General features: G+C 39.8%; 1 protein-coding gene across 6 annotated transcripts in view; it reads right to left on the bottom strand.

The window, feature by feature from the left end:
• Positions 1-24,475, bottom strand: part of GPBP1L1 (GC-rich promoter binding protein 1 like 1) — a 62,975-nt gene that overhangs the window by 1,779 nt on the left and 36,721 nt on the right. For all 6 annotated transcript variants that reach the window (XM_048220225.2, XM_048220226.2, XM_044383894.3 and 3 more), the window contains exons 6-11: positions 12,319-12,391; positions 10,851-11,044; positions 3,400-3,540; positions 2,593-2,751; positions 1,673-1,797; positions 50-152 (exon numbers count right to left, since the gene is read on the bottom strand). In XM_048220225.2, the coding sequence (XP_048076182.1) occupies positions 50-152; positions 1,673-1,797; positions 2,593-2,751; positions 3,400-3,540; positions 10,851-11,044; positions 12,319-12,391 (795 nt within the window). The remainder of the gene's footprint in view (positions 1-49; positions 153-1,672; positions 1,798-2,592; positions 2,752-3,399; positions 3,541-10,850; positions 11,045-12,318; positions 12,392-24,475) is intronic.

Genomic DNA, 24,475 nt, shown 5'->3' with positions numbered 1-24,475 from the left:
TTCCCTTCCCTCGTCATGAACAGGTCTCCAGAAGAGGTTTATGACGTACCTGCTCTGTCTTCACGTGGAACTCTCTGAGCTCCTCCTCTGTGAGGGGGAGGCAATTCTCATCATTTTCAGGATATTCCTGCCATCCCATTGCTTTCAATAACCTGGTAGAGGGAGGTCAGGCAAAGAAAATACGACATCTTTAAGCATAAGTGGGAAACCCACAACTTTCTAGAGAAAACTTACTTGCCCAGGGGCAACAGTACCCCCCTTGGATTTTTCTTTTCTCCCCAGTGGGATAAGCTTTTTTTTTTTTTTTAGTTAAATTATTTGAGAGAGAGAGAAAGAGAAAGAGAGTGCATGCACAGGCAAGCAGGAGGAGGGGAGGAGAGGGACAGAATCCTCAGGCAGACTCCCTGCTGAGCGTGGAGCCTGACACGGGATGGATTCCAGGACCCTCAGGTGCCGCTGCCCACTGGGATAAGCTTTAATTATGGCTACTCAGGTGTTTGAATTAAATGAGGGATCTCCACAGTTGCTCTTCCTAGAGTATAAGAGCTGTAAGAGAGAGAGAAGCAGCAGAAAAAAAGACTGCGTAAGAGCCAAAATGCAAGGGCCCTCTCTGACAGACAAAACAGGAAGAAATCTCACTTCTTTTTTTTAAAGATTTTATTTATTCATTTGACAGAGAAAGAGAGCACAAGCAAGGGAGCGGCAGGCATAGGCAGAGGGAGAAGCAGACTCCCCACTGAGCAGGGAGCCCAATGCGGGGCTCAATCCCAGGACCCTGCGATCATCACCTGAGCCTAAGGCAGACACTTAATCGACTGAGCTACCCAAGTGCCCCGAAATCGCACTTTTGGGGCACCTGGGTGCCTTAGTCAGTTGAGTAGCCAACTCTTGATTTTGGCTCAGCTCATGATCTCACGGTCGTGTGACTGAGCCCCGCGTGGGGCTCCATGCTCAGTGGGGAGTCTGATGGAGATTCTCTCCCTCTGCTCCTCCCCCCACTCTCTCTAATAAATAAATAAATCTTAAAAAAAAAAAAAACAAAACAAAACCCAACACCTCACTTTTGTCTCTGGTAAGCAAATTAGCACATCTCCACATGTACCTAAGTTCTCCTTCAATTTCATGGCATTGTGGTCTCCTTCATAGTCTTGTGATCTTGCTGACTTCTAAAGTTCCTCAGGACAGGAACTTCCTTTCAGGAAGGTACTGCCACACACGGCAGGCCCCATCTGCCATCCAGGGGCCCAAACAGATGGCTGCTTTGTGTTCCAGGCCCTCATTTAAAGAACAAGCTCCACCCATGGGGGGGGGGGTGTCTCATGCCTCCCAAGGCCTTTAAAGGGGTCTTATAAAAGGCTCACTTGGGCTAGGAGGGTCGAAGGGCGAGCACAACAGTCCTAGAAAACAGGTTCCCCTCTCCAAATGGAGTTATAAACTGAGTCTGAAACTAAACTACACGAAAGCCTTGCAGAGGAAAGTTGTGAAAACACTGACAAAACTGCAAAGGAATGCTCAGTGGGCAACAGGCCAAGCTGGGGCATAAAGAGAGAACAAGTTATGGTGCCCATGGACACTTCTCTCTGTAGGCCAGACTCGATCTGAGATGTCTTAAGGATGTTCAAGCTCCTTACAGGCCATACACAGCATGCCCTGTGATCTGATGTTCCCTTACCTGTGCTCTGCTTCCAGAGAGTGTGAGAGGACCTCCCCTTCCTCCTCTACGGGGAGAGTAAGACCGTTCTGATGACAGTCTTCCTCTCCGTTTTCCTTTGGTTCAGGTGTGCTGTTGTCCTCCAACTGAAATAAGGAAAGGACACACTTGGCTCAATGACCCTTAGTGGAAAGATACACAATCTATCAGAATAAGGAGTCAGGACCGAGGAAAGTGCTCTCCAAAAAACAACTTCAGCTCAGAGGTTTTCCCCATTTAAAAATAAGGACTTGCTCACCTTACTAAGATTTTAAGTATACCAAGCAGTCAGGATCTTAACTTCAAATTATGTCAATGGCGGGTAGATGCTACCAGATACCGATGCAGTAGTATCAATGCTCTAGTCTTCCTTAACAATTCGGACTAAAGAACTACTGTGTTCAGCTTTAAAAAGTTCACCTTCCTAGAGTCCCTTGCAGCTAGGAGATTCCATTTGACAGTTGGCCAATGTTGTACTCCTGGAAATTGCAGGGTGTGGCTTTTAAGAAAGCATTTAAAAAAGAGACAGACTTTATTCCCTTTCAGGTTTTTGGCCCCCTGTCCTCTCCATCACCAGAATATGGATGGGGGAGTACAGAGGTGCGCTAACCACCCTGGTCCCAAATAACCGAAAGCTGTACATTTCCTGATAATCCCAATGAGCTTATCCCCTTAGCCGGCAACCTCTAAGCTTCCTGTTGGAGGATACCAAAAAACCCCCTCTTGTTTTATGGTTCTATTTGTCAGATCTCCTTATACTGCAATTAAATGTAATCCTAACTGATAAAAGCTTCTGTAATTTACCAACTTTTTACAGCACTGACCAATAAAAGACTTTAAAAAAGTACATATACAACACAGGAAAACCCCTCTGTTGCCCTAGAAAAACCTTATGCTCTTACATCCTCCAGCTTGTCACAGTCTCTGTTCTCTGAGAAGTCTCCATTCCGGTCGTCCTTCAGAGTCTTCAAGAACTCACTCTTCCTGTCGGTAGTTCGGCGGGTCAGCTTGGTCAGGCGAGAGGAGCTGATCTCAATTGGAGGAGTAGTGCTGGAGGGACTCTGGGCAAATACCACAAACAGGTTGCTCCTAACAGCAAACAGCAAGAACTGGGATTCTCTGGGTCACTTCTACATGGTACTGTTTCCCAGAATCTGGTAGCCTAATTATCACTCTTTCACCAAAAATAAACTATCCTTTTCATTTAAATAAAGACTTCACCTTTGCAGGTTTTTTTTTAATTTTTTAAAGATTTTATTTGAGAGAGAGAGAGAGAACGAGCAGGGGGCAGGAGCAGAGGGAGAGGGAGAAGCAGGTTCCCCGCCGAGCAGGGAGCCCGATGTGCAGCTTGATCCCAGAACCCTGGGATCACAACCCAAGCTGAAGGCAGATGCTCAACCGACTGAGCCACCCAGGTGCCCACAGCTCTGCGGGGTTTTAGCAGTTAAGACTGTACGGCTTATACAGCACCTCTTTGATCTCTTATCTGACACAGCCGACCCCAGTCTACCAGAGAGCAACTACCCCACTCAGCTACTGCCCATCTTTGGATACAAAAGCAAATCACCAGTAAAGAAATGACTCTGAGCTAAAAGCACAGCTACAAAGGAAATGGAATGAGAGCTTTACATGTCACACCGTGTATCTTAGTATAAGTCAATGAGAAATGGCAATTTTAGAAAAGGCTGCTTGGCCTTATCTTCACTCACCTCTTTAGGAGAGCTTAAAACTGCGCCACCAGCCAGCACTACTGGTTTGGTAACAGAGATTGGACTGGTAAAAGCAGACTCCCGGCTAGACGAAAGGGACCCTGATTTGTGCTCCATTCTGTTAGCCTTCCATGCACTGGGCTACATGGGAAGAAAGAACAAATCAGTGAGAATAAGTATGGAGATAGAAGCTCATTCTGGAAGATCACATAAAGCAAAGAGTAAAATGTCATGTGGGAACCCGAGTTCCTCGAGCTTACCCACCTTAACACGTTAAGGAGGTATGCAATCTCTTTCTGAGGTTAGGCACTTGAAGGAAAAAAGCATCTGGGAACCGGAAGTGTCATGGGCTATTAATAGGTATTCTCAAAAAGAGAACTCTAGTTCAGTAAGTGTGGGAGATGCTGAGGTGAATAAACCTCAACTGGTTTCTTTACTATGTTATTTCTCAAAGCACTTAACTATACACATGAATTTGAGAGGCAGCATTTTCCAAACTTACTGGACCCTAAAATATTCTCTTCTTATGGCTGGCATGTTTGTTAACCTCTGATGTAATCCTGATTCTTAAAAAAAAAAAAAAAAAAAAAAAAAAAAAGGCTATTTTCCAAAAGCTTCAATGACAGGAAGCTACTTTTAGGCCAGGGTGGGCAATGTAAATGGCCAGACAATTCTAGTTTGGTCCCTTCTTTGCTTGGCCTTGTGGAGTCTAGGCCCATTCTGTCACTCTGTCCCCAATGCCAATTTGGGCACCAGAGTGCAACTGGAATATTCCTTTTTTTCTTTTCTTTTCTTTTTTTTAAAGATTTATTTATTTATTTGAGAGACAGAGACTGAGAGAGCGAGCACATGCAGAGGTGGGAGGGGTGGAGGGAGAGGAGAGAGAATCTCAAGCAGACTCTGCACTCAGCATGGAGCCCGACGCAGGGCTCGATCCCATGACCCCAAGATCACAACCCGAGCCGAAACCAAGAGTCGGATGATTAACCAACTGTGCATCTCTTTTTGAGTCAACCACACTATTTGAGGAGAATGGGAAAGACAAAGCACATCAGGGAGTAAGGCTGAAGCAAGTAAAAAATGTCCATTTTTCCAGAATGAAACAATTAGAACTGAGAGACCGCCAGGACAAAGGAAGGATCTGAATGAAAAGAATTTCTTTGTTGGTATTAAAGAGGATACTATAGGCTTTAGGAAGGGAATTAATATAACTGGGTATCTACCAGATGGCTGTCACACTGTTCTCATTCTTAACCCAATCAGGTATAATTATGATGTCAACTTTTTACAAAAAATGACACTAAGGTTAAGAAAGTTATACAATTTGTCGTTACTAAAGTAATACATAGTATTGTTTTTTTTTGGAATGCCTCCAAAAACGACATGCAAGCAGATAAGAGAGACAACGACCCGACTGGAATGGAGATTAATTTTTTTCTTGCACTGATGCAAACCTACAGATGGCTGCTTGTGTAAGGCTCATTATCAAAGATGACAGTCCCCAGTGGCTTCCGCAGAGTTGTAGACGGTTATGAGATGCCTTGTCTTTCTTTTAACATTGGCACCTCAGGACACTCCAACACTTGGGTTTTTGCTGTAGTAGTATGGAAAGTTTACCAGGCAGTGTTACATGCAACAGGACACCTATATCTCTGCCCAACTTTATTCCAATTTAATCTTAATTTTCAGTAACTCCAACACTATGCTATATAGCTGGCTGCTCACTGGAGAAAACCTGTGCCCCATGCCTTCTTTATTAGAGGGATTTTATACATACAAATCCATCAAAGTCAATCATGTATCAACCATGGGTTTTTAAAAAATGTCCTCTCCTTTCCTTCAAACTCCAAACCAATCCCAACTCTACTTCAAATGATCTTGCCTTCTCATATTGGACTGAGAAGTCAGAGGTCACTAGATCCAAACTTCCCCCAATTCTCTCCTTTTGCACCTCAAATTCAATAGCTTCCTCCCCCCTTTCTACCACTCTGCATCTGTTCTCTTTCCTTTCAGAATGGATCAATTATTTCTCTCTTCCTTCTCATAAGTTCTTCCCCTTTATCTACAAACATGCTAACCCACCTTACTGAAGCTAGGGGTGAAAAACCCAAACATTTATTTTCCTTTATACTATCATCCTCTTATTGCCAAGCTTTCCTGCCTAAGTCAGTATCTGCTGTCTTATACTTACTCATTATTACTTACTATTCAATTCTCTGCAATATTCATCTCTATCCCTATTTTAATAAAATAGCTCTTTCAATAAATAACCAAAAATCCTGTAGTCCTATTTTATATTCCAAGGCCAGCTTTTAATTAAAAAAAAAAAAAAAAAATCTGGTTTTGGAGAATGAGAGATTGCTATTACCCATCTTTTCTGAACTTGTCCTCCTTTCCTTTCTGGATTCCCTTCAGTCTTTTCAGTGGATGCAGGGATTCTTCAGAGCTCTATCCTCAGTGTTCTTCTGTTGTAATCTATCTGTTTCTCACTTAACTTCATCAGAAAAACCAGTTATTTGTTAACCGTTTAATCAATTTAAATTGTTGAAACCATGTAGAAAATATGTAAAACTGTATCTCTACCCCTAACCTCTGAGTTTTTATAAAGACCTCCATGACTGGGGACACCTGGGAGGCTCAGTCGGTTAAGCGTCTGCCTTTGGCTCAGGTCATGATCCCTGGGTCCTGGGTCCCTGCTGCTCAGCGAGGAGTCTGCTTCTCCCTCTCTCTCCCTCTGCTGCTCCCCCCCTCTTGTGCTCTCTTATTCTCACTGCTCTCTCTCAAATAAATTAAATCTTAAAAAAAAAAAAAGACCTCCATGACTGGACTGGCTTAACAAATACTTCCCCCCACCAATTCCCAACTACCAGCCATATTTAAGCATTTGTCTTTTCTAAAACATGGCATGTTTTACCTTTCTTTCTTTTTTTAAGATAATAATGGTTCCTTTGCCTGGAGAGCCCCATCTACTTGCTCTGTAACAAACTCCTGTTTTTTTTTTTTTTAAGTAATCCCTATGACATGTGGCTCGAACTCATGACCCCAAAGATCAAGAGTCACATGCACCATGGACTGAGCCAGCTAGGTGCTCTGAACACCTGTTTGTTTATTTATTATTTATTTATTTAGACCATTTATTTATTTGAGAGAGAGTGAAAGGGAGAAGCAATCTCCCCCCAAGCAGGAAGCCTGATGGGGGACTTGATCCCAGAACCCTGAGATCATGACCCTGAGATCATGACCCTGAGATCATGACCCGAGCCAAAGGCAGATGCTTAACTGACTAAGCCACCTAGGTGCTCCTCCTGTTTTTAAACTACTATTTACTGACCACTTAGGTTGTGCCAGTATTATATTCCAAGTACTTTTAAAACCTTAATTTCATTCTTTTACCACAATTATGTGACAGATATAATTAGCTTCAATTTATTTTTAAGGAAACAAGTTCAGCAAAATTAAATAACTTGCTGAAAATCATAGCCCTAAAGAGTGGCATGAAGTCTGACTCCAAAACCTGAATTCTCAACTTCCTCCCTCCTTTTTAATCCTTCATGACGGGAGGCAATTTGGAGCACCGGAAAGAGCTCTGGATGGAAGTCAGACAAACCTGGCTTAGGAGTCCTGACTCCATCACTTTATTAGCTATGGGACCTTATATTACATAATTTTCTCCATCCTAGGATTAGAGGAGTAAATGTTATAGAATACATGTAAAAGGCCTAGTGAAGGTCTTGCAACACAGGATGTCAACAAATGGCCTCTTCTTTTCCACTTCAAAACCGAGTTCAAATATGACCTTACCTATATAGAGTCTGAGGACCCTCTTCAGGCAGAGGAGAACATTTATTTTTTACATCTGTCTCTCTACTAGATAACAAACTCTTTAAGATTATTTTGTGCCTCTAGTGACAGTTTTTAGTACGCAGATACTCAATGTGTAATAACTGTTGAATGAGAAAATGGATAAATCCACATCTGCTTCCCAGTCATCTCACCTCTTCCTTCCTCTAATACCCCACATTTCACACACCCAGAACCACGCTCATCAACTTTTCCTGAAACCTGATCTTTCTCTCTTCTTAACTCCAGTGAATGGCTCCACAGTTATCCGTTTCCCAGAGAAGAATTCGCGCTGTCCTGTTTCCTTCCCACTGTGCCGTTACTACCTCCCTTCTCCGCCCGCTTTCATCATCCCTGTGCAGGCTTCATTACCTTCTGCAAGGACAGTAATAGCCCTTACCTTAGCTTTCCTATTTTCATTCGATCCTTGACTTAGGATAGTCCTGCACAACAGAGCTGAGCTAATCTTAAGCTCTGTGTTCTGACTTTTGTACCTGCCACTTTTTCACCCTCAAAAGTGTTCTTAGGTGTTTGAGGACATGACATTGTTTTAACTCATTTTTATACTCTCTATAGTTTAACAGAATGCTTGCAGACATTTCTTTCTTTTTAAAAAATATTTTATTTATTTATTTGACAGAGAGAGACAGCCAGCGAGAGAGGGAACACAAGCAGGGGGAGTGGGAGAGGAAGAAGCAGGCTTACAGCGGAGGAGCCCGATGTGGGGCTCGATCCCAGGACTCCGGGATCACGCCCTGAGCCGGAGGCAGACGCTTAACGACCGAGCCACCCAGGCGCCCCGCTTGCAGACATTTCAAATGAAGTAACACTTATAAAACCTCTTAAGGAATGGAACAAACATAAAGTGTGCTGATAGTAACAGCTGTATTTTACTAGCACTTACTATATGGCAGTTTTAAATACTTCATAAAACCTCAATTACACCTCACAATAACCTTAAAAGATAGGTACTACTACCCCATTTTATAGATGATAAAACTGAGACTTAGAACTTAAGAAACTTGCCCACGGTCATATCACAAAGAAGGAGCAAAGTGGACTCTGTCTACTCCAAAGCCCTATTAACTGCCAGGCTATACTGTTTCCTAGATAGCAGTTGCTCTCTTGACTTAAATTCACATTCTTTCCCTTCCACATCAGACGAACAAGTATCCTAAACCCTTTCAAAGATAATTCCACTTGTCAGTTTTATTCCTACTCATTTCTTCCTAGGCCATAATTCTTTAATGACCTCGTTCAAGTATATTCCAAGGGCTTCTTTCTACAGACTTTCTTCATCTCACTTAACTTTACTACCACCTATATTCTATTTCCTTTTACTGTCAAATCTCAAAGTTGCCATTACCTCCACTTCCATCCACATAATTCCAGAATCCCCCGAAATCTTGTTTCATCCCGATACTATTCTCCTAAAATCTCAACTCAAAGGTGACCTAAACCTTTCCAATAACTAAGGTCAAACCCTTTTCTTATTTATTTTCCTCAACTTGTCAGCAGCACTGTCAAGTGTTAGCAACCCCAGTTGCTGTCTTAAAGTCACCTACCCAGATTTTTGTGACGGTACACTTTTTTGATGTCTGAATTACAGTTTCTTAGTCCTATTGCTATATCGTTATTTTCCTAATATTTATAAATTATTAAATATTCCTCCAAGTTTTATTTTCCCATCCTTTACTCTTCCATCTTCTTTCCTTAGAGATCTTATCTACCCTGAAAGCTTCACTTGTTGCCACTAGGATACGGGCCCCTGGTCTGGATATTTCCCCAGTGCTCCCAGGAATAACTAAAATGATCATTCACTAGCCTTCAAATATTGCCAGTGTTTTCTGGGTTTAGAACCTGTATTTAACCACCACTTCTCTTATGATGTGCAATACTCTCCAGGCTTTTTTCTGCCTATTCAAATCTGGACCATCCTCCAAAGATCAGTTCAAATGACAAGTTTTCAGCAAAATTTTCCTTGATGGTCATAATCTGAACTGAACACTAGTGTTTCATTCATTTAGTTATTCCAAATCTGTTTAGAATTTGTTATTAGCATCTGGTTACTATTTTATTTCATACACAACATATGACCTTTCATGTTGTTATATCTTATTATCCCAATCAGACTTTCGGCTCATGGATAGTCATGACCAATGTGGTACTTCTCTGTATTGCTCAGAACCACCAAACAGTGCTTACACACAGAGGAAAATGAATAAATGTTCACTGGTTTTCCTCTCAATAACAAAGTAAATTCGAATTACTTCTGTATAGTGGCTAGAATTCATTAAAGCAATTATGTGCTTTTGTGAGGGTGCTAGGGATACAAATATGAAAAGGACCTGAAGGCTGCCCTTAAGGAGATTACAAGTAAGGAAATAAAGAGATGTAATTAAATGTTATAGATATTATGATAAGAGACTGAGTGCTGGGGCGCCTGGGTGGCACAGCGGTTAAGCGTCTGCCTTCAGCTCAGGGCGTGATCCTGGCGTTATGGGATCAAGCCCCACATCAGGCTCCTCCGCTATGAGCCTGCTGCTTCCTCTCCCACTCCCCCTGCTGTGTTCCCTCTCTCGCTGGCTGTCTCTATCTGTCAAATAAATAAATAAAATCTTAAAAAAAAAAAAAAAGAGTGCTATTTAATCAGAGATATAAAGATTAATGAGACCTTTAGATATGTGTGATAGAAAAGGATTCCCAGAGCGCATGACATGAATTTGAAGGATGAGTAATTCTCCAGGTAAGAGAAAGAAGAGGTAGTAAAATATAAAAGATGGATTAGGCTTAGGCTATAAAAAATTATACACGCCACTGCTAAGGAGTTCAGATGCTACACTGTAAGATCAGGGTTGGTAAAGAACACCCACGGGCCAGAGGCCTGTTTCTGTATGGCTCATGAGCTAATAATTTACTTGTTACATTTTTTTCAAGCATGGTAAAACAAACAAAAGAAAGAAGGAAAAGAAAAGAAAAGAAAAGAAAAGAAAAGAAAAGTAAATATAACAAAGTCCATGTGTTACAGGTTACCAGCAAAGCCTAAAATATTTACTATCTGACTCTTTATAGAAAAAGTTTACCAAACCCTGCTATAGATGGTTTGGGACTACGGAAGTGATTGAGGAAAGGATGTCATATATTCAAACTGTTTTAGGATGATCATTCTGGCAGTTCTGTGCAAGATGAATATAGAGAGAGGAGGAAATAGAAGGGTGCACTACAACAGTACGTGGGAGGTGACAAAGGGCATGGACATCATGGAATAACTGACAGGGAATTTCTAATTGCGTGGTACAGGGGAATGAGTGATGAGCAGGAGGAAGAAAGAAGCAGCCAATTTAGATAATCAGCCAAGTGATCAGATGGATGTTGATGCTATTACTGAAAACAGCAAATCAGAAGAAGCAGGTTTACGAGATGAAGCTAATGAGTATGAGAAGCCTACTAAAAACCCAGTTAGCAGAAGTAGAGAGTTTGGAGACAGTAAAATACTACACATATATTAGGTACTGAATGATTCAATGGGAAAAGATAAATTTACTAAATTTTCCCTGATTTATTCCCAAACCTCTACTATATAAGGTTCTAACACTGATGCCAAAACATACCTTGGAAGGAGGGGGCGCAGGCTTAGGAACCAGGTTCTTATAAACACTTGGAACCATAGTTGATGATTTGTTCCCATTTGCATGGTGAGATCCTGGTGAGGTGAATGCAGCGGAGAAGGCAGCGGAAGGATCTTCTTTGGAAACTTTTTTGATGACTAGCATTTTGGAGGGTAGCTTGGCACTAGGTGGGTTTTCTGTGAAATACAATAGTGAAGAGACAAAAAAATGTCACATAATGGTTAACATGAAGCACAGTTTATATGAAGTCCTTACTTTCAACAAAGAGCTGACAGCTGAAACTGAGGGACAAACATTTTCCGGTATGCACTTAACAGATATTCTCAAAAATGACACTACTTGGAAATTACAGGAAAAAAGCAGCATATGAAGCTAAATTCATAAATCAACCAGGAAGCCCAAAGGTGTTAGTAGTCCTTCAGGGGCATAACTTGTTTAGTGTATGGTGTGATCATTCAGGTACACACCAAACAAGAATATATCCAAGTATGGCAGGTCCTGTCAGCATGGGAATGGAGAGAGATGAGGAAATTGGGGAAAGGAAGCTACCCTGGGACCTGCTGATGAGGCAAAGTGGAGCAAAGCTTTACACTATTAACAAAGGGGAAACGGTACAACAAGCAACTTTAATCCTATAATTCAAGAACCAAAACCAGTATTTAGATATACTAAACCTTCCCAATAAGATGCCTAACTACTGAACAGGTCTAATGTAGGGACTAGGAGAGTCTCATTTGTAAATGCCAACGATTCTAAAACTACAGATCAGGTTTGGTATGAAATACACTGATATGTCTCTTAATTTTTTATAAGGCTAGTTATTCCCAGCATGTACACATAATCGTGTGTATTTATGTTTTCATCTCGCCCTCTACAACAACCATTTATAACTGCCAAACCTGCTCCCCCATTCCCCTTAAACAACAACAAACCCCAAAAAAAAAACCCCTCAACAATTGGAACCTGGTTTAACAAAATTGTCTATAGAATTTGGTATTATACAGCCTTTCAAAGAACACTTTAGAAGACTATCTACTATCTACTAATATGAAAAAATGCTTAGAAAATACCATTATATTTGCCTACCAAATATTTAGGACACAATTATAACACAAAAAATTCAATTTAATTGTTATAAATGAATTAGTGATGTTAATTAAACATTACTTCTAATAAGCTTTAGATAATTCTCCCTTTGCCTAAAATCTGCTTTCAAATTTGGGGCTCTACAAGCTCTCAATTATCTGTATTATGACTCCACTACCATTACATTTTGATGGTATTTTAGGTGGGCACAATAAGAGATAATAGGTGTTAGTTACCATGTGCAAATGGATGAGATGAGAAAAAAAGAGAAAGAAACAAACAAAAAAGAGATAAAGAATTTTTGCTCCTCTTCATGCTAAGAAAAATTTAAAGTTGTGCCTTTAAAATGGCAAAATCTACCTACCCCACACTCCAGAAGGGGTCCCAATAGGTCTGCATGGCTGATTCTGTTTGCCAGCTTCTGGATTCAAAGAAGGCTAGGAAAAAAGGGATATTAATGGTTGATAAAGAAAGCTAATCATTTTGGCACTTTTCACAAAGTAGCCATCACCATGGAACCTATCCGATAATTATCTATCAGCAGCACTTATTTAACGCTGTATTCAGAATCAACAAATAAGCAGAAGATATTGAAATGCTAAATCAATAGATCTTATATTAATCTTAGACTCTCTTGGGTTTCAATTCCTTTAATGTAAGAGGATTAAAAATTTTTAAAAAATAAACAGACTAAATGTGCAAGTTCTCATCTTCCGATAGAATATGTACGCCACATAAGGTGGCACAGAAAACTGAACGGACAAGAATGTAGATCACTTTTCTCAGATTTCAGGACAATCTGGTCAGTGACATGTGTAGTATGTAAAGCTTTTCTAAGACTGCTTTAGGGCAGAGGCAGACAATGTGCCAGGGACTGTGCTCGGAATACAAAGGCAATTAAGACAATTAAGAAGAGCCCCTGTGCCCACAAGGGTCACAGTCCCACTACAAAGATATATACTTGTAGACAAATAAGCACAGTAAAAGGTTACAGGTGGTAACAGGTATATGATAAAAATTTGTATTAGGGAAGAAGGAACAGTCAATTTCACTTGAAAGAGAAGTGCTATCAGAAAAAGGTTTCATTAGAGGTTTGATGACTAAGAAGAATTCTTAAAGATGCATTCCAAAGATGGAAAATGGGTGACTCCAGGAACAGAATGCTCAATGAACACCAAGACGGGAAAGCACAAAAAAGAAAAGAATATTCAGAGATCTGCAAATAGTTTAGAATTAGTATTGGGGAAGGAGGGAAACTTTCTGTTGTGAACGAGATGTCTGGCAAAGTAGGCAAGAGCCAGATTTTTTAGGGAGACTAAATTTTATTCTGTAGGTACTGAAAATCCATCTCTCATGCAGAAAACAAAATCTATCATCATTAAGTTTACAACAGTCCGGTAGCAGCTTGAAGAATGTATTTGAGAGGCTTAAACATCAACTAGGAGACCATTAGAAGGGACCAATTCCATAGTTCAGGAGAATAATGAAGGTAACAGGAATAGAGAAAGAGATGAGGGGAAGGCTGGAAAAGTGTTAAGAGCAATAAATTGGACTTAACAACTAATTGTAGAGGAGGCGTGTGTGTGACACTGGTGTCCAAGCCCAAACCTTACAATATGGTAATAGAGTAGGAAAAGGGCTTTGCAGCACAACTACCCATAGAACATTAAACAAACAACAGAAGGATGCTCAGACTCCACTACAGAGCTTCTGAATCAAAATGCCTAGGGATGGGGCCCCAGCAGGTCTATCATTTCGGTCCGTCAAAGTGAGAACCGCAAGCATGGAACCAGCACAGACACATACTGAAGAACCAGCTCACCATATAAATGGAAAACTAGTGACAACATATGAAGGACAGATAAATACACTCCTCTGGATGGGAGAGTACTGGCAGAGGGAGTCCCCATGGATAAAAGCTGTATTTTCCTGTTTTAATAGGCCTGTGTTCTTAGTCACATTCTATTCAGGGTTTTCAGAGATACTGCCCCCGTTTATACGGTATCTTTTATTTCTTTCCACAGATTTTTAAAAATAGTGAAATATAACACAGATATAAAAAACTGCATGAAACAAATGGGCAAAAGTTCCTGTAATCACCACTCAGTTCACTCAGTTTAAGCAACAGAACATTACCAGCCAAACCACATTTTATAAGCTTCATTCAAAAAAAAAATTTTTTTTTAAATTAAAAAAAGCTAAATCAAAAAACAACAAAAACTCAAACTACCCCCCCCCCCCCGCCAAATAACCATCATCCTCACTTATGGTGATCACCTCTTTTCTTTTACCGCCCAAGTGATCAGCCCTCAAAATGATAGTTTTGTCTTCCAAAAAACCATCTCTTTAACCTACAGGTTACTCAAAAAAATCTTACACCTCTATTTTCCTATAAATTGGTAGCTGGTTCTTGAGACTATAGAACCCCCTACACACACGTTTATTTTGGCAAGGCAACTTCTTGGTAGTTTTGTGTTCTTCCATTAGGAGACACATAATGTCTGATTATGCTTCTTTTTGTGATGTTGGCAGACATAAATGCTCATGGCCTAAAACTATTAACTCACTACAAGCTGCAAAACAGTGATCTTCCAGTTTTATCATTCCTTCTCTATTAGCTAGTATACGTCCATAAAAAGAACTTCCTCTCATCTATTTGGTGACTTAGTGGTACAATTCATAGGGAAAGGTAGACTACACTGCTTATTTCTGTGGTGAGGTATCACTGTGAACTCACAAATTTAATCAGTTAATATCTTTGATGCATGAAACATCTGTATTTGGCCAGTGGGAACCTCTTCAATTTGGCTTCTGAATTCTCTTGATACAACCGTAGTAGTCTTTTAATTACTTCCTTGCTATGTAGTATGACAAAATATTCCAAAGCTTATCCTACAAATATCCTGTCCAGAAATGGTATTTCAAGACCACAATCTGGGCACTAGGGATGCCCACTGCTAAGGGGTTGTTCACTGTTTTTAGGTCTTTTCAGTGGACAGAATCTTCAAATATAGGTTTATTTTCGAAGATAAAATATATCATGACCTCTTATTGACAGAATACCTCATACTGAGAAACCTGAGTTTTTACCAGGCATCTTGTATCTATAGTTCCTTTTTTCTATGCCAAAAATCCTGATTTTTCAGGATAAAGGTATAGAATATATTACCACTTTATCCCATACTGCATACAGCAGTATCAGAGTAACAATAACATTACACCACCAATATGACTAATAAAATGTTATTTTTTATAGGCTCTCCCCATTCTCCCATTAAAAAGTTATGCTTTTTCTAGACTGTCAGAGCCCATAGCTATTACATGCTAAACTCTCTTCTAACTCTTTTAGTTCTACAATTAACCATATATTTAGTATTTACCACTCTTACTTTGTATTTTTCTTGTTAGTTTCACTGTCTGAAGCTCGTTGTCTAGTACTTTCCTCAGGAAAAGTCTTGGGAACAATATTCCAAGTCCTTACACATTGGTATTTGTGACTTTTTAAATTTTTTAAAAAGATTTATTTATTCATTTCGAGAGTGAGTGAGTGGGGGGGACAGGTAGAGGGAGAGAACCTCAAGCGGACTCCCCACTGAACGTGGAACCCGATGCAGGACTTGATCTTACAACCCCGAGATCATGACCTGAGCCGGAATCAAAAGTCAGCAGCCCAAATGACTGAGCCATCCAGGTGCCCCTGTATTTGTGACTTTTATAACTGAAGGGTGATAGAGTATAAAATCACTGGCTAACACTCTGAGTACTAATTGCTATTCCATTGACTTCTATTATAAAACTTTGTCAAAGTCTGATTTTCTTTCTAAGTCACTGGGACTCGATGCACAAAGGGTATTTTTCTTTTTCACTTGAGTCTAGCATTTTATAAGCCTACTTAGGTGTTGGCTGTTCTGGCTGTCCTTTCAATTGAGTTTCAAATCTTACTGTATTTCAGGAAATTATATATATACAATTTTTAGCCTTTATGCTTAGTTCTTTTTTTTTCTGGGTATGTGTGTATAGGAATATATATATATATGATCTTTTTTGACCAAATCTGTATCATTTTTCAATTTTTATTATTTTTTAAAAATAATGATGCTTAAAAAAATATTAAGTAAACTCTACCCCCAGTGTGGGGCTTGAACTCATGACCCTGAAACAAGAGTCATGAAGCAGCCATGAGCCCCTCAATTTTAACTTAAAAAAAAATTTTGAGATAGAAAGAATGCATGCATGCACGTACGTACACACACACACACACACACACACACACACGGCAGAGAGGGATGGGGGAGAGGGAATCCCAAGCAGACTCCCCACTGAGTGCAGTGGCTCACCTGGGGCTTGATCCCATAACCCTGAGATCATGACCTGAGCTGAAACCAGGAGTCGGTCACTTAACTGACTGTGCCCTCCTCAACTCTAACTTTTCATCTATTTCTCCCTCACTTTAAAATTTCTTCTGGGGTGCCTGTGTGGCTCAGCTGGTTAAGCCTCTGACTCTGGATTTTGGCTCAGGTCATGATGTCAGTGTCATGGGATCCACACTGGGCTCTGCATTCGGCACAGAATTTGCTTGTCCCTCTCCCTCCATCTCCCCTACACCCTTTCATTCTCTAATAAATAAAATCTTTAAAAAAATTGTTGTCCTCTTCTAATTCTTGAAAAAACACTGATTATTCTCATATATTCCTTCTTCTTTAGTCTCCCTTTTCCTCAAATTTTTAGTTACTTCCTTCCTGATTTCTAGCACCTTGAATTTTTCTGGTTTATGTTGTTCTTATGCCGTTTTCTTAGTATCATTTAAATTTTAAAATGGTATAGTAACACTGTAGTAATAGTAAATTTTAAAATGGTTCTTATCTGTTTTGTGGACATGCTGTACAGGTGTACTCTGCACTGTCCTTAAGGATGTTATTCTGTTCCTTATTCTCTTCATTCTTTATGCTCATTCACATATTATTAGTTTTTGTCAATGTGGGTCAAGATAGCTTTTCTGACATCAAGCTTTAGAGCTCTCTCTTCTGTTGTTTCCAGAATGTGTTCAAAAGTATAGTGGCTTAGTTTCTTTCACGTCCTGGCTGTCATCCCTACCTTCCTCCCTCCCTCCCTTTTATCTGAACCTTCTCTTTCCTTTGTCTCTATTGTTTCCATCTCCACAGCTCAATCTGGATCCTATTTCCAATAGTTTTGTGTTCAGTGAGGGGCCACATTCTAGAAGGGCAATATACTGGCTGGTTAACATAAACAATGATAGCACTCAGTGCTATTTGTGAACTTAGTGCTTCTTAGTTCCAAAGTCATCCTTTCTGCCTGCTGTGTAAATGTGTCTGGGCACTTGAAATTTTCTCCGCTGCCAGCTGGCAGGTTAACATTTTTGTCAGTAGAGAGCAAGAAAAAGATCCCTGCTTTTTGTTCAGTGTGCTTACTCAGCAGGCTCCTGCAGCACCCAGTTCCTGCTAAGCCAGGTTCTAAAGAGCAAGTGAGGGGCGCCTGGGTGGCTGAGACAGTTAAGCGTCTGCCTTCGGCTCACGTCATGATCTCCATGTCCTGGAATTGAGCCCCACGTGGGGACTCCCTGCTAGGTGGGGAGCCTGCTTCTCCCTCTTCCTCTCCCTCTCAAATGAATAAATAAAATATATATATAAAAATGAAGTGCAAGTGAGTGGTTTTACAGCAGAGTGATATCTGAACAGCTCTATCAGGTACTCAAGAGGGCAGATTTTCAACATTTTCCCTGGAAGCACCCAAGCAACTGTTCTGTCATTCAGTGAGCCACAACAAAGCCCTTCCTAACAAGGTCTGGTGGTGATGGGGGAAGAAGAAGACTCTTCCTTGGGCGCTCTATCTTAGCCCTAGGGTTATTGGCTATCCCTTATATTGGCTACTTCCATATTCGTTAGCGTTCTCTTTATTACTAGCCAACTGCTCATTACCCCAATCCTGTACTTTCTCTTTTCAAACTACTGTTTGGTTTCTCTCTCTTGAATGATCCAGCCAGACCCTTCATACATCATTCCAGAACTTCTGTATTTTCTCAAACGTACCCTCTAAGCTATCTAGAAAGAACTGTTGGCTCTTTTGGGGCTGACAGATGTCCTTTCGCTTCCTTCAATTTCTCCTACACAAATGCTATCGCTACCCAGGTATTATTATAGCTTTTGGTAGTTTCTCCCTATGTTATGACACATTTTGTTGTAAATAACGTCCATGGATTTTTTTTTTTTTTGGGGGGGGGGGTCTTCAATACCAGTTGCTCTGTGCTTTCAGTCTTTCTTCTTCTTCTTCTTCTTTTTTTTTTTTAATAAATATGTATTTTTTAAGTAGGTTCCACACCCAAGTTATAGAGCCCAATCCAGGGCTTAAACTCATGACCCTGAGATCAAGATCTGAGCTGAAATCAAGAGTGGGAAGCCTAACCAACTGAGGTACGCCTCTCTATTATTACGAAATAATTTCATTCTTACAACAAAGTTGCAAAAAAACACCACTTCCTGGGGCACCTAGGTGGCTCAGTTGGTTAAGCGTCTGCCTTTGGCTCAGGTCATGATCCCAAGGTTCTGGGATTGAGCCCCGCATCAAGCTCCCTGCTCAGTGGGGAGCCTACTTCTCCCTCTTGCTCTGCCTGCTGCTCTGCCTACTTGTGCTCTCTTACTCTCTGTCAAAGAAATAATTAAATCTTAAAAAAAACCCCAAAAAAACACTTTCTGTACATCCTGCACAGATGTCTAGATTCTCATGTCAACCTTTTACACCATTTGCTCCAACATTCTAAAAATTTTTTTCCCTGAACCATTTGCAACCCAAACCATTCATCCTTGAATACTTAGGTATGTATTTCTTTAAAAACACATTTTTAACATAATCACAGTGCAACTCTAAAAATTAGGCAATTATCATCAATAAATACTATCTAATCTATAATACTTATTCAAACTGTAACACTGATTAGTTTTATAGCAAAACGAAATTTTTGAAATGTATGTTCCCTCATCCAGTCTCCAAAGGATCACATGCTGCCTTTTTTTTTTTTTTTTTTTTTTTGAGTAGGCTCCACACCCAGCGTGGGGCTTGAACTCATGATCTTGAGGTCAAGAATCCCATCGACTGAGACAGCAAGGTGCTCCTCACAAGCTTCCTTCTGTTGTCTTGTCTCTTTAGTTTTCTCTAATCTGGAAACTTTTTCTTTCATGACATTTTTATTTTTTTAAGATTTTATTTATTTGAGAGAGAGAGACAGAGAGAGTCCAAGCAGGGGGAGATGTAGAGGGAAGAGGGAGAAGCGGACTCCCTGCCAAGCTGGGAGCCCTATGTGGGGCTCGATCTGAGCTGAAGGCAAGACACTTAACCATCTGAGCCACCCAGGTGCCCCCATGACATTTTTCGAGTACAGACTAGTTCTTTTGTAGAATCTTTTGTAATTCTTTACAGTAGAAACTTCAACTTGAGTTTGTGTGATATTTTCGCATGGTTAGATTCAGGCTATGCATTCCTGGAAAGAATTTACAGAGGTGAGGTTAAATCCTCAGCACATCACATCAGGAGGTTTATTTTATCTATTTCCACCCTGACTGGTGATGTTAATTTGTTATACCATTCCATGAGTTTTGAAAAATGTTTATAATTCCTCAACCTCTCTAAAAATAAAAATTACCTACTGCAACCAGAAAGTTCCCTCATGCCCTTTCCCAGACAATCCCCACTCCACAAAGGCAACCACTGCTCTGATTTTTCCCCCCACCATAGATTATCTGCCTACTCTAGGATAGCACATAAACAGAATCAGACAGTATGTACCATTCTGCATAAGGCTTCCCTGAAATTCAGTACGTTGTTTTATTAGTCACTCCTTTTTATTAACGAATATATGCAGTCCATTTCATGATTATACTGCAAGTTTTCCATTCTTGTATCAAGACATTTAAACTGTTTCCAGTTTGGGAAACAAACTGGGTCACAGGATAGGTTTAGGTTTGGTTTTACAACAATTTGCCACACCTTTTCCCAAAATGGTTGTACTACTTCATGCTCCTACAATGTATGGGTGTTCCAAATGCTCGAAAATGTCACCGAATTTAGTGTGAATTTTCAGACTTACAAATTTTAGCCGTTCTGGTGAATGGGTAGCAGGATCTCATAATCTGAAGTTTCACACTTCCTTTGTGACTAATGACACTGATCGTTTTATTCATGTGACTACTGGCCATTTGTGTATCTTCCATTGTGAAGAATCTGTTCAAATCTTGCTCATTTTTAAAAATACTGAGTTGTTGAAGTACCTGGCTGGCTCAGTTGAAGAGCATGCAACTCGACCTCAGGGTTGTTTGAGCCCCACACTGGGTGTAGAAATTACTTAAACAAACTTTACGATTTTTTTTTTTTTTTTTAGAGAAAGTACATGTGCCGGAGCCTGGGGTGGGGTGGGGGTGGTGGGGCCCAGACAGAGAGGGAGAGACAGTTCAAAGCAGACTCCTCACTCAGCACGGAGCCCAACACGGAGCTTGCTCTCAGGACCCTGAGATCACAACCCAAGACGGAACCAAGAGTCCCATGCTCAATCGACTGTGCCACCCAGGCACCCCTGAATAAAAAAACTTGAAAAAAAGAAAAAAGAAAGAGGGCCGCCTAGGTGGCACAGTTGGTTAAGCGTCTGACTCTTGATTTCAGCTCAGGTTCTGATCTCAGAGTTGTGAGATTCAGGTCTGAGTTGCATCAGCTCGGCACTGGGTGTGGAACCTGCTTAAGATTCTCTATCTCTCTCTCTCTCTCTCTCTCTTTTTTTTTTTTTTAAAGATTTTATTTATTTATTTGACAGAGACAGCCAGCGAGAGAGGGAACACAAGCAGGGGGAGTGGGAGAGGAAGAAGCAGGCTCCTAGTGGAGGAGCCTGATGTGGGACTTGATCCCAGAATGCTGGGATCACGCCCTGAGCCGAAGGCAGACGCTTAACGACTACGCCACCCAGGCGCCCCTTAAGATTCTCTCTCTTGCTCTCCCTCTGCACAGCCCCCAATCACTTGCTGTCTCAAAAATAAAGAAAAGAAAAATATATATTGAGTTGTCTTTTTATTACTGGGTTCTAGGAGTTATTTATGTTACAGATACAAGTTCCTTTTCACATATATGCTTTATAAATATTTTCTCTAGAACCTGTGAGATAATTTTTAATTTTTATGAAATCCAATTTACCAATGTTTTCCTGTAAGATTATTGCTCCCTGTGTCCAAAATATTTTTCTACCCTCTAAGCCATAAACACATTCCCCTAAATTTTCTTCTAGAAGCTTTATAGTTTTAGGCCTCACATTTGGGTCTAAATTCCTCTCAAATTCATTTTTTTTTTGTACGCTATGAGGTAGGGGGAGAGGATATATATATATATATACACACACACACACACACACACACACACACACACACACACATATATCCTCTTACTCTATATATACACACAGTTATTCTAGTACCATTTGTTAAAAACACATTCTTTCTCTATTGGTCTGGTTTAGTATCTGTTGAAAATCTAACGACTGTATAAATGTAGGTTTATTTCTGAGCTCTCTATTCTGCTCCACTATCAGTCTCTCCTTATAATAATGTAACATCTTGATTATTATAGCTTTGTACTGGGTCTCCAAGTTAGATAGTGTAAGTCCTCCAACTCTGTTCTTTTTCAAGATGACTTTGGGTATTCTAGGGTGTTTGTACTTCAGTAAAAATTTTAGAATAACTTAGTCCATTTCTGTAAGAACACATACTGGTTGGTGCTGTGCAGAATCTGCAGAACTGATGTCCTAACCACGTTGAGTCTTCTAATTCAAAGCCTCCCATTCACAATGATATCTTTTATTTAGATCTTTAATTTCTCTTGGCAATATTTTGTGGATCAGTATAGAAGTCTTTCCCATCTTTGGTTAAATTTATTCCTAAACATTTTATTCCTAAGCAGTTTTAAAAGGTGTTTGGTTTTTTTTTTTTTTTTGGCTTTACAAAAAGCATTTTATAAAACTTCATTTCCCAACTGCCTATTGCCGGCACATAAAAATACAACTGAATTTTCAAAAAGTAAACTCTATACCCAACGTGGGGCTCGAATTCTTGACCCTGAGATCAAGAGTCACAAGCTCTACCAACTGAGCCAGCTAGATGCCCCCGGTTAATTTCAACATAGGTGATCTTTATTCTTTACTGTAACGTTGCAAGGTAGACATTACTATCTATGTAACAACGCAGAGAAAATCAGGGTTATTTAACTTGTCCGTAACTATAATGCTGTTGATTACATCAAACTAATACCATTTTAAAACAAAAAATAACTTTCTAATTATACATTGTACAGTATAGAAAAAATATACAGAAAATTCACTGTAAACAATTCGTCCCCAAAATACCTTGATTTTGCTATTTTTTGGTTAACTACTCTTTCTTGACATATGTCTTTCTTCTTCAACCAATTACTTCCCAGCCTCCTTACTGCTATTTCCACAGGTGCTAACCCTCGCCCTGAATATATCACTCTCCTTGGGTGGTTCTTATCTGTCCACCATCCTCAACTATCATCTTTATTTCCATGTGTACATCTCTAGATCTCACCCATCTTTTTGATATGAAGAATTCATTATCGGGGCGCCTGGGTAGCGCAGTCGTTAGGTGTCTGCCTTTGGCTCAGGGCGTGATCCCGGTGTTCCGGGATCAAGTCCCACACTGGCTCCTCCACTGGGAGCCTGCTTCTTCCCCTCCCACTCCCCTGCTGTGTTCTCTCTCTCTCTGGCTGTCTGTCTGTCACATAAATAAATAAAATCTTAAAAAAAAAAAAAAAGAATTCATTATCTTCTCCCTCCAGTTATGCTCCTGTTTTTCCCTTTCAAATTAATTACTTATTATTCATCAATTTACTTTAAATCAAAATCTTATTTTTGACTCTTCCTTCTCTAGTTACAATACCTCAGTTCCAATTCTTTAGATTTGTCCTCCAAACCACATTAAAAGATAAATGTTTGTCAACAGGAAAACAGATAAATAAATCCAGGATATTCACACAAAAGATTATTATACAATAGTGAAAAAGATTTAAACCAAGATTTCTCAATCATGGTAATATTGCCATTTGGGGCTAGGTAACTCTTCGTTATGGGGCTGTCCTGTGCACTGTACGATGTTTAGCAACACCCCCAATCTCTACATACTAGATGTCAATAGCACTATCTCCAGTTGTGACAACCAAAATTTCTCTAGATATTGCCAAATGTACCTGGGCGGGGGCAAATCTGCTCCTGGTTGAGAACGACTGGTCTAGAGCCATATATATCAAATACAGATAAATTTCAAAACAATGTTAACAAATAAAAGAGAACTATGATACTATCCATATAAACATCAAAATCAAGGAAAATGATATTATTATAGATTGTTTATGGATACATACATGTAGTATAAGTTTACCAAAAACATGATAAAGCATTGAAGTCAAGATGGTGATTACCTCTGGGGCGGTGGGAGGGGAGGGTTGAAGACAGTAGGATTAGGGAAGCTTTAATTTGGTGATGTGCATACTTGACCATTTTTCTCCTTTTACGTACACTTTTATTCTTCTCCTTTTATGTATACTCATCTCCTTTATGTACATACTTTAATGTACACTTAAGATATTTTAAAACATAAATGCAGAATTAATTTGCTCTTATTGCCAAACTGATCAGGTCTGACAGCAAACTTCCATTTAAATCACTCAGCAGGCATAGACAGTGCTACTTTCACATTTTACTTTGTTGTCAATTTATTGCCCACTGGGAATGCCACGGAACTGATATGGGCCTTCTTACCAAATTCTACCAATCAGTAGTATAGAACCTATTCAAAAGGCACTCTTAAAAAAAAGAAAGCAAATTCCACTTTACCCCACACTACTTCTTGTTTGCTACAATGTCTTTTTCACCAAAGCGTGTAAGAAACCATAACTAATAAAGAAACCCAAATAAACTTTACTATATGCTTAGCTGGCTCTGGTCACAATGTAAAACATACTTTAATAAACATTCATATATATAAATTATCATTACAGTGGGTTAATTTACTTAGGTGGAATAAAATACAAAAAGAAACTCCCAGGAATACAGTTAAACTTTTTTGTTGTTGCTGGTTTGATCGAGGCTCCCAAAGCATGATGAGCAACAGAGATGTTGTTCATTATGCCCACTGGTCTTTCTTAAATGTGCTAGGTTTATTGACTAAATAATGAAAGTTATAATTTAGTGTCATACTAAGTTCTGGAACACTGGATATTTAGAACATTCTAGACAATATTCAATATGTCAGGGCAGTATACACCTTTCCACAAATAAAGTTTTGAAGGATACGTGCCTGGAGGTTAAGAATTCACATTAAAAAATAACATTTAAAGGATCCTAGAACGTTTGCTAGACTTAGAAGAGGAGCTGACGCCTAAATCTGACTCTTATTCAGTTGGCTTCATTAATATAATAAAATGGCCATCACAGAAGGGACTGGCTAATTTAATGCACT

Source organism: Ursus arctos, unplaced genomic scaffold (genome assembly GCF_023065955.2).
Source record: "Ursus arctos isolate Adak ecotype North America unplaced genomic scaffold, UrsArc2.0 scaffold_12, whole genome shotgun sequence".
Taxonomy (NCBI): Eukaryota; Metazoa; Chordata; class Mammalia; order Carnivora; family Ursidae; genus Ursus; species Ursus arctos.
This window is presented reverse-complemented; position numbering and strand designations above follow the sequence as displayed.